The sequence below is a fragment of the Cannabis sativa genome, chromosome 4, assembly GCF_029168945.1.
Source record: "Cannabis sativa cultivar Pink pepper isolate KNU-18-1 chromosome 4, ASM2916894v1, whole genome shotgun sequence".
NCBI lineage: Eukaryota > Viridiplantae > Streptophyta > Magnoliopsida > Rosales > Cannabaceae > Cannabis > Cannabis sativa.
In genome coordinates, this window is record NC_083604.1 from 47956555 (window position 1) to 47970628 (window position 14074).

Here is a 14074-nt window from a genome sequence, read left to right on the forward strand (position 1 = left end):
CACATGCCTGTTTATGTTTACGTGACGTAAACCTACGTGTTTCTATTTATGTCTACGTGGCGTAGACCTACGTGTTGCTCTCACACGTCTAAATACAATAAGGCCTTAGAATGGTTCATCTCGGTTATGGTTACCGAGTCTAACCCGATTATGCCTTGAACTCATAACCCTTAAATCTCAACATAATCATATACTTAGCATGGCATGGCATTTACTCAACTTATATCACTAGGGTAATAACCCTAGGCTATTAACCGCTCATATTAGGGTAATAACCCTAATCCCGGTTACAATTACTCACATATATCATATTCAACATGAGCACCACCGCGCATACTCTACGTGTAAACTACTGTCTTACCTGTTGTCTCGCAATAACAGAGATTCCAAACCCCTGGGTGCTCCTGATCAGGTGCCGGTAATCCTAGTCACACAATTCAAGATTTTACAAATATGGTTAATCCCTAATTCTAATTTCATAAAATATAACCATGACATTCAAAATACATATAATCATATAGATCTTGGAACGAGCTTTCCAACGATATAAAGAACATCCAAAACGGAGTCCCAAGTCAAAAGTTATGGCCAAAACAAAATCGGGAAAAGTGATGGCTCTCTGCTGGGTTTTTGGCCGCGGCAACCAAAAATCTGACCGCGGCCACTGGGTTCGAAAAACCCAGAATACCAGAATTTAAGGTCTAAAAATGCTCACTTTTCCATATATTCGAACCTTAATTAAACCATACCCAAAATTAACTTCTTACAGATAAAAATCATCACAACAGAGAGCAAATAACATCAACAACAACTCTCAAAATTCAAATTACACAATCTATTCTAAATCATGCATTTAACCAAGAAAACTCAAGCTCAAGAACTTGAGCTTCAACTCAACAATCCCCATATTTTCCAGCAACAAAATCAACAATAAACATGTACTTTCAACTTAGAAAATTCCCTGAAAACTCAGCCAAGAACACAACCATATAATCCACAATTAAATCAAGAAATCACACTCAAACTCTCTCAAGATCAATACTTACTCCTCTAACATGCAAATCAAACTCAAACAACTCAAAACATACTTTCTAACTTTCATTTCAGCAACAATCTCAAAATCAAAAAGTGGTAAGAAGAGCTACCTCAAATTTCAAGCCACAAACAAGCTTTAATTCTTCAAAAGCAAGCTTGAATCTCAAGCAATTCCTTCCAAAAATCAAAATTGGGGATAGGTTTAGAGAGATAGAGAGAGGGGTCGGGTGAGAGGGGAATAACACCAGAAAACTCATTCTCTTTTCCTTAAAATCATTCTTTTATTAAACATAAATTAAGGGTCTAAAAAGACCATTTTGTCCCTAGGGCCAAATAACATCCACTTAGGCATGCAAGGGAAAAAATGACATTTACACACCAATTCAAACCCAATTAAATTTCAGATTTCTCATTATCAAATAAAATGCCAATTAATTCAATTCAAATTGCATTTCGGGCTCGAACCCGGTTCGACCCGAAATACCCAGTTGTAACTATACCGCGCCTACCTGTCAGAACACACGTGAAAAGACAACACAGGCATACTATATAATAATATAGTTCTATTAAGCACGTAATTAAATTAATTTTATCATTTTACCCTTCTCGGGTCAAAATTACTAAAATGCCCCTGGCTCACCAACGGGGTCTTTACATAGCATAAATCATATAAATTTTCATATATTAAATTATATAATAATATAATTTCTCAATTATTCATAATCATCTAATTAGAGTGTCGCTAATCCACTTCTCAATTCTAGGGTATTACACCTTGGCTGGCTTTGTGTTAAAAGGCTTGTACTTAGGAAGAGGACCTTTGCCAAGATTAAGAAGTCCAAGAGAGGCTCCTTTGTGTGGAAGAATATTTTATGGGGCAAGAAATATTTTTATTTTGGGGCAGTTTTACGTGTTGGGAATGGGAAGGACATTGCTATTAATATATATAATTGGATCCTTATAGCATTGACCTTTGTCTTGACATCTCCCCATCGACTTGATCCTTCAAGCAAGGTCTCTTTGTTAAGGGATGTTTTGAGGGTGGGATAAAGACTTGATTTGATCTAGATTTATAGCCAGTGAAGCAGAGGCTACCCTTTCTATTCCTTTGTAATGACCATATACTTCGAATATGGATTAATAGACTATTCGCATTAATTAATTATTTTATGTGTTGTGAGATCTATTTTAAGAAATAGGTATTTGAATTATAATTTCTCAATTCCAAAAATTTTATTAAATTTTAGATGTATTATATATGATAAGCATGAAATTTAATATTTTTATGATTTATGCCCAGTAACGAGAAAAATGCGACAATTTGGCTGTTAAAGTCACATACATATGGTTTAGTACCGTTTGTTTAGCGGGTCAAGATAATTGAGCATTTAGAATGTCATGTTTATACGAGATAATAATTTTTTACTATTTTACCCTTAGATATTTATGTTACTTAAGAGGGAAGACAAGGGCATTTTAATCTTTTTTCCCAAAGTTAATTACTAAGTAAGATTAGTGGAATTTTTAGTACATCCCTTTAGTCTTTTATGGGCTGATTATAATGTTAGATAAAACAAAAAGAGATTAGGTTAATAATAGGACAATACTAAATTTAAGAACAAAAAATAAAACCCTCACGTTTTATCTTTCTCTCTCTCGATTTGGAATTCCAAAGAACAAACTACTATTTCAAACCTCTTGCATCCAATTCAAGCTTGTTTCCATCAAGGTTTTCTAAGGTTTTGTCAAGGAAAAATCAAAGGTAAACCTAGCTTCTTTTCTTTGTTTGATTTTTAAAGAAAATAGTTTGCTTTGAGTGTGCCATTTTTAGAACTACGTTTTGTCTGAGCTTAAGGGATTTTGAGGTTGTTTTCTGGGTCAAATTAGAATTGTTTGAGATGATTTTGATGATGTTTTGCTGGCCTTGTGGTGAGTTGAGCAAGTTGGAGTTCTTAGAACTCAAAGCTTGCTCAACAATGTCATCTATTAGTTCTGAGGCTAGATGTTATATTTTCTGGCTGGAATATGTTCTATATGTTGTAGGTGTTCTGGAGGTTTTGGGTTCAATTTGGGGTAGAATGAACTTGGAATTAGATTTTTTGTGTTTTTCTTTGTAGAAAAACGGTCGGTGAACCATTTCCTTAGGCAAAACCCTAAAAAATGGTCCACCATTTGGGGAGTCTGATTCACCAGATGGGGTGCTTTTAGGAACCCCGATTTTCATGTTTTCTTGATATTTAGGGTATTTTCAAGCTATTTATTGATAGGAAAATTTCTAGTTTTGAGTTTAAGTCCCCGAAAGTATGTAGAGTAACACTTACCAATTTTACATAAAAGTGACATAGGGTCTTCGTTCAACAAGTGATATTTCCACTCAGGTTTGAATCCAATAATGAGGTAACATTAGTATAAAGATATACATATATGCATGTAGTATACATGTTAGATTATATGGATTACAAACTATCAACATTAGTACAGTTGAGGTATGGGGTGTATGTGGTATTGTATGTTGTTAAGGGGTATGGCATAGCGTTAGCAACACTGGTACTTGAAGAGTACAGAGTGTACGTGGTATAACAATTAATTGTACTCATAGTGTGAACAAACCCTACCAACACTAGTATTAGAAAGATACTTAGTGCATGTGATATAAAGGATGTAATATCATCAAGAACATTCAAGACTCATTATATGCATTGTACGCGGGTCAAACTTGTAACTAGGTGTATAGACGCCTGGGTTATGAGACAAATTATATGACTATAAGTTTTATGCTTTTCAAATTGAGTATGTCAGCTCATAGATATGATTTCATGTGTAGGTAAAGACAAAGCAAATACTGAGCAACAACGAGTCTGGAGCTCATTAGTGATTGTACATATCGAGATGGTTAGGCTTAGAGGGTTTAGTTCTTTGGGACAACATAGGCTTATATTTTGTAGTCGCTAGGCGACACCTTTTTCTTATAATGTATTTTGAAATATTTAAAGTTTAAACACGAGATCCCATAAATTTTAAAATATAGAGTAATTTATGGTATAAATACTTATGTTTAACTCCCAATTGTAAATAAATATCTAAGTTTAATTTTTGGTAGTAATAGTATCTAAGTTATAATTCTAGAACTTCTGTAGGTACCTAGCTATTAAGTGGTTAAGTAAATTGCCATGTGGCAATTCCTGATTGGTCCAAGTCATTAAATTTTTATTTTTTTAAAAAAATAGGTTAAATATACCAAAAAGAAAATGACACGTGGATAATGACTTAACATTTAACAGTTAATACCTATAGAGTTCAAAAATATAATTTAGGTATTATTACCGCCAAAAATTAAATTTAGATAGTTATTTGCAACCGAGAGTTAAACTTAGATATTTATACCGCATATTACTCTAAAATATATGTTAATTTAAGTAAATTTAATTTAATTAAAAAATTTTAAATAAATCACATTTTTTTCATTAAAACCCTTTAACTAGCAAAGCTCGGTACAGTAATTTGGATAATACCATAGCGTCCCTAACAACTAGGGTGTTACATCCTTAGTCTTCAAACAATGTGTCAGATAAGATTATTTAGAACTTTGAGACTTCAGGATAGTTTTCTATTACGAGTGGTTGTTGGCTTGCACTTTGTAACTTGGCAGTGCATTGTGCTTCTCCGTCTAGAGGTTTGTTTGGTTGGGGGAAAAAGATTTGGTCTCTTAACCTCCCTCCAAAGGTTAGACTTTTTGCTTGGCAAGAATCCTACAATTGGATTCCTGCAAAATTAATTTGGCTCGTCATGGTCTCTTATATGATGGGTTAGATCCTTTGTGTGGGTTGGAAGAAGAAACTACTCATCATGCTCTTTGGGGTTGTAACTCTCTGCTTCATTGTAAGAAAATCTCTAAGTTTGTGTTGGGAAATCGTCTTATCCATTGTGTGGATTTTTTTTGACTTTATTCATAGATTTATTAGTCCCCTTTCAAAAGAGATGATTGAATTGGTCATGGTGATCATGTGAAGAATTTGGTACAAGCGTAATACAGTGGTCCATAACAATATTGATTTGTCTTTTGTTCTCACGATTCGTTGGGCATGTGACTTTCTTGGGATGTTTCACAACAGGCAATATTTGACGACAATTAATCCTCCTCCTCAGCCGACGATGGCTACCTGCTCTGGCTTGTCGGAGTTGTGGCACCTCTCTCCTCAAGTAGCTCCCAAATGGACCACCCCTTCTTAGTTGTCTCAAAGTTAACATAGACACAACTATTAACACTACAGACAATTGTATTGGCTTGGGCAAGGTAATTAGAGACGAGTTGGGAGTTGTTCGTGCTTCGACAAGTTGGCGTTTGAATGGTTATTTTGTGCCTGAGGTAGTTGAAGCATTGGCTATTAGAAATGATTTGTCCCAATATCTTTCTTTTGGGTACGGAAATATCATTATTGAGTCTGATTGTTTGAATGATATCCTTAAAATTAAAATAATGTCTCTATTATTATCTCTTTGGGTCTAGTGTTGGATGACATTATTGGTCTTTGTAATAGGCACAAAGTTGTTAGTATTGTTCATTGTAATAGGTCTTGTAATGGTATTGTTCATACTTTGGCCAAACTTGCTTTGACAAGTACTAGTATGATTTGGTGGCCAAAGAGTCCTATTTGTATTTAGGATCTGTTGATAGCGGATAGTGTCTTTGAATAAATTCTCGCCTCCACCATTTTAGAGTACTTATTATTCTTGATGTTTAGTGGTTGAGATTTTTTTTCTAAAAAAATACATTATATTTAGTAAAATTAAATATAATCGCGAATATTTATAATAAGAAAAAAAAAGTCTTCCATATTTTCTTTGCTTAACAATTATATATATATATATATATATATATATTTGAAAAAGAACAATTATATATTTTACTTTGAAGATTTTTTAACATGAGTATTAAACTTTAATAATTACATATTTCATTTTATAATAAAAGTACTTTTACGATGCACTCTAAAAAAAAAAGGGTGCACCAATGCATTCTATATTATTTTAGTATAGGAAAAAAAAATTTAATCCAATTATTTTTTATGATTGTGCATATTATTTAAAATATTTTTTTAAATTTAAGAAATTTAAAATAATTTATAAAATAAAAAACAATGTTCAAATATTATATTTCACATGCATATAAAAGAAAAGTCACATGTACAACAATAATTTTAACCCTATCAAATTTTTTAAAGTTTAGCAGAATATCTTAAATAACTACAACATACATGACCATAAAAAAATTGGATTAAAAAAATTCTCTTAGATGCTGAAATTGATAGGGAGTGCACTAAAAAAGAGTGCGCCATAAAATTTGCGTTATTTTTTTATCATCTATTTATACTTTTGGAAAATTTTATAGTGCACCCCCTAAAGTGGTTTAGCGATGCACTCCTATTTATTTTCACATCTAAAAAAAAAAATAGCCCAATTCTTTTCATGACCGTGTATGTTGTAGCTATTTAAGACGTCCTGTAAAATTTTGAGAAATTCGAAAAAAATTTAACATGCCGAAAAACAAGGTTCAAATAGTCTATGTCACACGTGACTCTTTTATTTCATACACGTGTGAAATAGTGTTTAAACATTATTTTTTATATTATAAATTATTTCTAATTTCTCAAAATTTTATAAAATGTCTTTGATAACTATAGTGTACACAACTATAAAAAAAAATTAGACTAATTTTTTTATTGGATATCGAAACAGGATGCATCAGTCCACTCTACTTTAGGGGGTGCATTAGAAGCACTCGAAATCTACAATGCACCCCCCAAAAAAAGGTGCACCAATGCATCTCTTATTGTTCCGGCATCTAGAAATTTTTTTTGAGAGATTCAGAATAATTTACAATATAGAGTGCTCAATCATTCTATTCTACAAGTATAAAATAAAAGAATCGCGCGTTTAAACTCTACTTTTTGGCATGTTAAACTTTTCCAAAATTTTAGTGAATATCTTGTATAACTACAACATACACAATTATTCAAAAAATTACACTAAAAAATAAAAATTATCCAACATATTTAAATATGCATTGGTGAATCTTAGATTTTCTAAAAATATATATTATTCGAAAATTCTACACTGATCCTTATTTATTTTGGTATTCAATTTTTTTTTATTTAATGTTTTTTTATACTCGTATATATTATAGTTACTTAAAATATTCTGTAAAATTTTAAAAAATTTAACACGCGAAAATATAGTTTAAACTGTTTGTTGCATGCGTAAGCATAACTCTTTTATTTTATACGCATATAAAATATACTATTTCGACATTAATTTTTATATTGTAAATTAATTTGAATTTCAAAAAATTTTACAAAATCTCTTAAATATTAAAAAAAAAAAAAAATAGACTAAGATACCAAAATGATGGTGGCAGGGTGGATGGTAGAAGGAGCTATATTATCTATTAAACTGAAAGTGTTTTCATTCTCTTTATCCTTCCAACTCTAACTTCCGTTCTTCAATCTCTCCTCTATCGGCCTTCTGGCTTTCTTCGGTTAACTCACTAAGCTGTACCCTAGAAATATTATCAACCTCCTTCACTACTGGTCGGAGATCGGAGATCGGAGAGTAGGAATTCCGTTTCAATCATTGCATGGATAAACAATTACTTCACTCACAGTCACAACAGGTACTCTACTTACGGCTTTGAGGCTGCTAATGAGGATTAAATACAAAGAGACGATGCAAACTTTGTCTGGTTTTTTGAGTTTTCTCAAGTGATTCTCTTTGTTTTGTTGTATATAGTTGTTCTACTTTGCCATTCTACAGGGTTATGGCTTAGCTATTATCCAATTCTCTTTCTTTTTTTCTTCTTCTTTTTATATTAGAGAGCTTTGTCATAATTAGTTATAATGTCTGGTTCTAAGATTTAGAAATTGTGTATATTATTACCATTTCAAACGTTATAGTATGAATGTGTTAATAATCTTAGGAAATGGTCCGAATTTTTGTTCTCACATCTTTTCCATTTGAAGCGTAAGAGAAGGGCCAAAAAAACTTTCATAATTTTCTGATTTCGGTTCAATAAAAAAAAATTCTGTTTCTTTCATGTGAATCCCATTTCTATGGTATTTGTTCCTACATATATTTTATTTCAGATTTCAGCACTGCATTTAAGTTTGGGATAATTCTATATGTTTGTGTTGATAAAGTTTTTGGTGACATTGAGAAACTTCTCTCTAAATAAAATCTAATTTATGGTGTTTCTAAGCAATTTGAATTGTAATTATTTTAACTACTCACAGTGACAAATGAGTTACCTGCAACAATGTTGTGTTGTTGATTGTAGAGATAACTTGTAGATGTTTCAAATTTTATCCAGTATTTTAATAGGAGAAGCAAAATAGGCAATGCTTCATTGAATAGTTACCAATTAATAACCTGTAGAAGGTTTGACCAAAATGAACAATTATGGTTATTCATTTGCATATCTTCTTCAGCATTGTTATTAGTATTTCACATGTTTATGTGAAAACTAGCAGAATTTTAAAAATATTCTGTTAAGCCACAAGAATTTTGTTACATAGGCATTTATTATACAGGTAACTGATAATATGTTTTTAATCAATGAGTCTATTTACCTTGTGTTAGTACTTTTAAGGATTAATTTCTATACAGTGATGCTCTAATGTTAAGCATAGTTTCTTTCCATTAACTTGAAATAAATATTTTTCTTGATCCTAGTTGTAGTAGTTCTAATGATTGATCAACTATTTGCTGATTTTGAATTGATTATTCTCTTTGAAGGACTCTTTTGTTCCTCCTGAATAGTAGTTTTAGGCATTTGATGAGTTCGTTGAATCTGTAGAAACAAGATTGGCCGAACTGGGCCTAAATTAGAGGTGCAGTGCAGTTGTATCCTTGGTAGATCTGATTATTCCTTATCAAGGACACCAATAAGTGGAAAAGAAGACGTACAGAGCTGAAGTTAGTGTAGCAGGTCTTCTTTCTTCAACTTATTGCTCATGTAATATGTCATTTAGTTGCCACTTGCCGTGCACACTTTTTTGTAGGTCAAATCTTGGCTCTTACCTTTTCTAGTTTGTGGAAAGAAAAAAGATAACTTTGGTTTAATAATTTGTCAGCTAAAAGACTAATATCAATCTTTTAGACATTGATGGTAACATTCATTTCTTTCCTGAAATCTATGTTTTGAAATAGGGCTTATTTCAGAATACTTGTATCAATTTATTGCATTATACCTAGGCTTGGAAGTTCTCTGCATATCATGAAATGCAAGCACCCTTTTTATAAGACCTTTTATGTCAAAAACCCTCTGCTCAAAGTCCATTTCCAATTAGGACTGGTACTTTTTGAGAAATATGTACATTCTAGTACAAGTGGATTGTGAAAGGTTCTCAAATTTTGTCTCTTTTTGCCTTTAATTTTCCCCTCATTGTTGGAATTTTCTTTGATCTTGTGGGGTGGTAGGCTTGTAATAAAAGGGGAGTATTTATATGCTATGTATGCTAATGCTCAACCTCAATGTTATGAAATGGTTGTATCTTTATATGCATGCAAAATTGTGATGATGTTTCTTAATGCATGGATTGGTAATAAGATCATTGTGTACGGTAAATAAAATATTTCTAATCAACTCAGACAAGGACAGTACTGTCACTGTGAATGTTTTATGATTGATTTTAAGTAAAAGCTTCTCCTCCGCTCATCCAACATGTCTATATCTATATCTATATATATATATATATTTGAAATTAAATGACGATTAATTTTTCTGTGTTAATGAAATGTTTCATCTGCATACCTGGTATACATGTATGGTTCTCTATTTTCAATCTCTGAAATTGTGTTTCACCTTGAATGGCAGATCATTTCTTGCTGTCTCAAATGACTTTCACCCATCTCTCTCTCTCTCTCTCTCTCTCTCTCTCTCTCTCTCTCTCTCTCTCTCTCTCTCTCTCTCTCTCTCTCTCTCTCTCTCTCTCTCTCTCTCTCTCTCTCTCTCTCTCTCTCACTCTCTCTCTCTCTCTCTCTCTCTCTCTCTCTCTCTCTCTCTCTCTCTCTCTCTCTCTCCCCCCATTATGTTCCTTGGAAAAAGGAAAACACGTGTATTGTTCATTAAACTTTTTTTTTCACATTTACGCAGGTGATAATTTTCAGTGAAGTCTTTTGACCATAGTGGTAATGCTGTCAAAATTGTAAGCACTTAAAAGCTTTAATTAATCCTTACCTAAGTATCCCTGCCATGGCTTTCTCAACCCTCTCCACTTTTTCGGCCAATTGTCTACCTCCTCTTCACGCCACAGCTCTCTTCAGGTTCTTGCTTTCTTCTTTTTATTTTTGAGTTTTTTAGATTTATTTACTCATTTATTTTATCTGGCCATTTCGTCGAACAGTTTGTGTTTTCCCTTTATATTTCCTATTTATCGTTTCGTTTGGCAGTCCTCTCAATTTGGGTTAGTTTCATTTTTCGTGTGTTTCTTAACAGGTCTAATGCTACGGAGAATCTCGCCATTGAAGGGAGAAAGTTGAGCTTCTCCATCTCGACCAAACAAGGTCAAACTGTGCCAATTCTTAAGGATTGTTCACTTACCATTCCTGTGGGACAATTTTGGATGCTTCTTGGTCCCAATGGTTGTGGAAAATCGACCCTTCTAAAGGTACATTACAAATCCTAAAAGAATGTTCTTTTTAGTTCCTAACTATGATGACGATTTCTGGATTCTCAGAGCTTGTTGAATTCATAGATACAATTTCACGTAACACATAGGATGTTTAGGTGTTTTTGAGTATTTGATTTGAGCTGTTTACTCTACCACTAAATGTGCAGATTTTGGCTGGTCTTTTGAGTCCAACAAAAGGAGCTGTCTTTGTGGAAAGGCCTAAGAGTTATGTTTTCCAAAACCCCGATCACCAGGTATTTGCTATATACTCAAGTCTATGTTTCATTATTCCGTGACCTTGGGTACAATATCTTCATTAAAAATTTAATCCTATTTAGTCCATATCCCAATGAAACTACATACAAAACTTGATGTCATTGGCTTTAGGCAACTTTGCACAAGGATTGGTGGCAGAAAGTGCATTATTCATATTTTGATTTTGTTCAGAAAACATGTGGGCCATTTGGAATGATAATACACAACTAAAATTATTGGACTATGCAAGTAGCAAGAAAGAATTATAAATTAATGTGCATCATATGATGCAAAAAAGGCGACCATTTATTTGCTTGTCCCCGGGTTGGTGTGTTTGTTGTAAGAAAAGTAGTGAAGAAGTGATGCATTTGTTTTTGGGGTGTTGTCTTGCGCAAAGACTTTGGATAAAGTTGCTCAACACATTAGGAAAAATTAATGTGCATCCTATGATGCAAAAAAGGCGACCATTTATTTGCTTGTCCCCGGGTTGGTGTGTTTGTTGTAAGAAAAGTAGTGAGGAAGTGATGCATTTGTTTTTGGGGTGTTGTCTTGCGCAAAGACTTTGGATAAAGTTGCCGAACGCCTTTGAGATCCAATGGGTAATTCCCGGATCAGTCCCTCTAATGATGGTGAGCAAGGTGGGGGGTAGTAAGGGTAGATCATGCCTATGGAGGACAGCTGTTCTAGCAATCATTTGGGTTATTTGGCTTGAAAGGAATAACAGAATTTTTGAAGGAATTGAAGCTTCAGCTGAAGACTCATGGGTAAAAGTCAGATTCTGAACAGCTGTTTGGGTTTACAAAACTAAGAGTTTTGAGCAGTTTTCGTTCTTAGATTTGAATAGAGATTGGAGACTGTTGTGCAATGTTGTTTAATAGGTCCTGATGTGTCTTATGAATTGTTGGACTGATTTTATTTTAAATATTTTATGATATAGCACTTGTAATCATGGTATTCCTCCGCCACGAGTGAGGTTATCTATATATAACGGGGGAGGGGTCAGTCTTAGACAAAGGCCTCTTTCTCTTTTTCACAAAAAAAAAAGAAAGAATTATAAATAATTGATAGCGTGCTTTTGCAGAGAAATATGTTGCCTCTTAGTTCATTTAGATTGGGGTTGCTGTTTGATTACATGATTAATGTTTTATTGTAATTGAATTGTGTTTTTGATAAGTTATTTTCTTGATAAATTTATTTATTATTTATTGCTTCAGTAAAATTAAAGTACCAAAACATGACATTTTTGGATACTATTGTGGTAAGATAACTGGAATAAATGCTTGATTTCATGATGGCAGTATAACCTTACTGCAGGTTGTGATGCCTACAGTGGAAGCAGATGTTGCATTTGGCCTTGGAAAGTTCAACCTTACCAGTGATGAAGTCAAACTTAGGGTGTCAAAAGCTTTGGATGCTGTTGGCATGCTAAGCTACCAACAGGTAAATTACGCAATTTCACAAATCTTAAGTAACTGTAGCATGAAATTTATTTATTTAGTTCATTGCAAATCTCAGCGGTCAGTTCAAACTCTTAGCGGTGGTCAGAAGCAAAGGGTTGCTATTGCTGGTGCTTTAGCTGAAGCATGTAAAGTTCTCTTGTTGGATGAGCTTACAACATTTTTGGATGAAACTGATCAGGTATAAATCTATGTTGAATATAGTGTCATGGCCTGTTATAATATGTCCATGTTCTGGTCTTAGTTAACAGGTAGCTCAGTTTAGTGCTCTCTCCATACATGGTCTTAATCTTCATATATGACCAAATCCTTTTACGTGTGTTATTTATTATTTTTTATGACACCAGCTTGGGGTAATCAAAGCAGTAAGGAACTCTTTAGATAGTTCTGAAGAGGTTACAGCATTATGGGTGACACATCGCTTGGAGGAGCTTGAGTATGCAGATGGTGCAGTCTATATGGAAGATGGGAGAGTTGTCAAGCATGGAGATGCAAAAACCATTTTGGAATTCATTAAAGGCAGGCAATCAGCATATATCAAACAAATCAATTCTTGATTAAAATTTTGGCCCTCCTGCTATTTAAAGTCACTGTTTTCTGGTAAATATTTATAGACATTTTACCATAGTTTTGTGAATAACTATAGATTCTCTACAGTTCTGGTTGGTTTCCTGCTTTTCTTTCCCTAGGTCATGTTTTTCGAATCACCTGGGACAGGTGTACCTTAGCGTAACTAGCTTTAATGCGACTGTGTTGATCATAGATCAGCTTTCATTGTAGAGTTAAAAATCAGGGAAAAGACTGAAATTCAACCCTTGTTTTTCATGTCCTCTAGTTAAACCAAGTCCCTCAAGCTACCAACAAAAGCATGACTTAGTTGAGTTACTTGAAGAGCTGAGCAACTGGTTGGATTCCATTTGTAATCAAACAATGCTGAATCTTTGGTCATGTTGATTAGAGTTTTCAGCTGTTATGAATAAAACAAACAAAAATTAATATGAAACTGGGATCTGACATGTTGTTGAAGTCTGACAGCATCATATGGTTGACACAATTTCCAGTTTTGACTTTCTTCAGTTTCGTTCTATATGGTTATGGAGTTGGACCACATGCAGCCTACATTGTTTACATTTCCACTATGCTATTTTCAATGGAAAAATTGCCAACTTTTTAGTCATTTTTTGTATAATGTTTTTGATAATTGGGTTCTGCTTTGGTAAATTTGTTTTGTCTATCTAAATAACATGTTAGTGGGTGTTTGGTAAGAATTATTCCTGACATTTTTCTTTCTTACAAAGTGATGGTTTGCCCACTTAGATGAAACTTTTAGGTCCAAAAGCACTGCAATATGCATTATGATTCACATTTGTATTGACTAGTGGATACGATTTATCACATCCCGCCAAAAAAGGCATCAAAAATTGTTATTATAACACATTGTGACACGTAGATAAAACAATTAACAAGTAAACCTCTGTCCCTTTCAACCTCAGAAGATAGTACCCAATGAATACAACGGGTTTCTTTTTTTTTTTCGAGTACATAGTTTGTTCGACACAAGTTGGGTTAATGGGTTCTTCTCCCCCATTTAAATACGTACAAGCAAACAAAAAAGCCAAGTGAGTGGTTACCTTCCTTAACTTTTGGATTTGTCAAAACCTT

The 14074-nt window shown here is 33.4% G+C and overlaps 1 protein-coding gene across 4 annotated transcripts; it reads left to right on the forward strand.

Annotated features, from left to right (window-relative positions):
* Positions 1–7426: 7426 nt before the first annotated feature.
* Positions 7427–13415, forward strand: LOC115714844 (ABC transporter I family member 10). 4 transcript variants are annotated; one of them, XM_030643611.2, is made up of 9 exons: positions 7442–7705; positions 8885–9016; positions 10184–10353; positions 10526–10697; positions 10868–10954; positions 12270–12395; positions 12471–12593; positions 12760–13012; positions 13248–13415. In XM_030643611.2, the coding sequence occupies exons 3-8, from the start codon at positions 10283–10285 to the stop codon at positions 12967–12969; spliced, it is 789 nt and encodes a 262-aa protein (XP_030499471.1). In that variant the 5' UTR covers positions 7442–7705; positions 8885–9016; positions 10184–10282; the 3' UTR covers positions 12970–13012; positions 13248–13415. The 4 variants fall into 4 exon arrangements, with proteins under 4 accessions (XP_030499469.1, XP_030499471.1, XP_030499470.1 ...); XM_030643609.2 differs by having other exon boundaries at positions 7427–7705; positions 12760–13415; XM_030643610.2 differs by having other exon boundaries at positions 8824–9016; positions 12760–13415.
* The last annotated feature ends 659 nt before the right edge of the window (positions 13416–14074 follow it).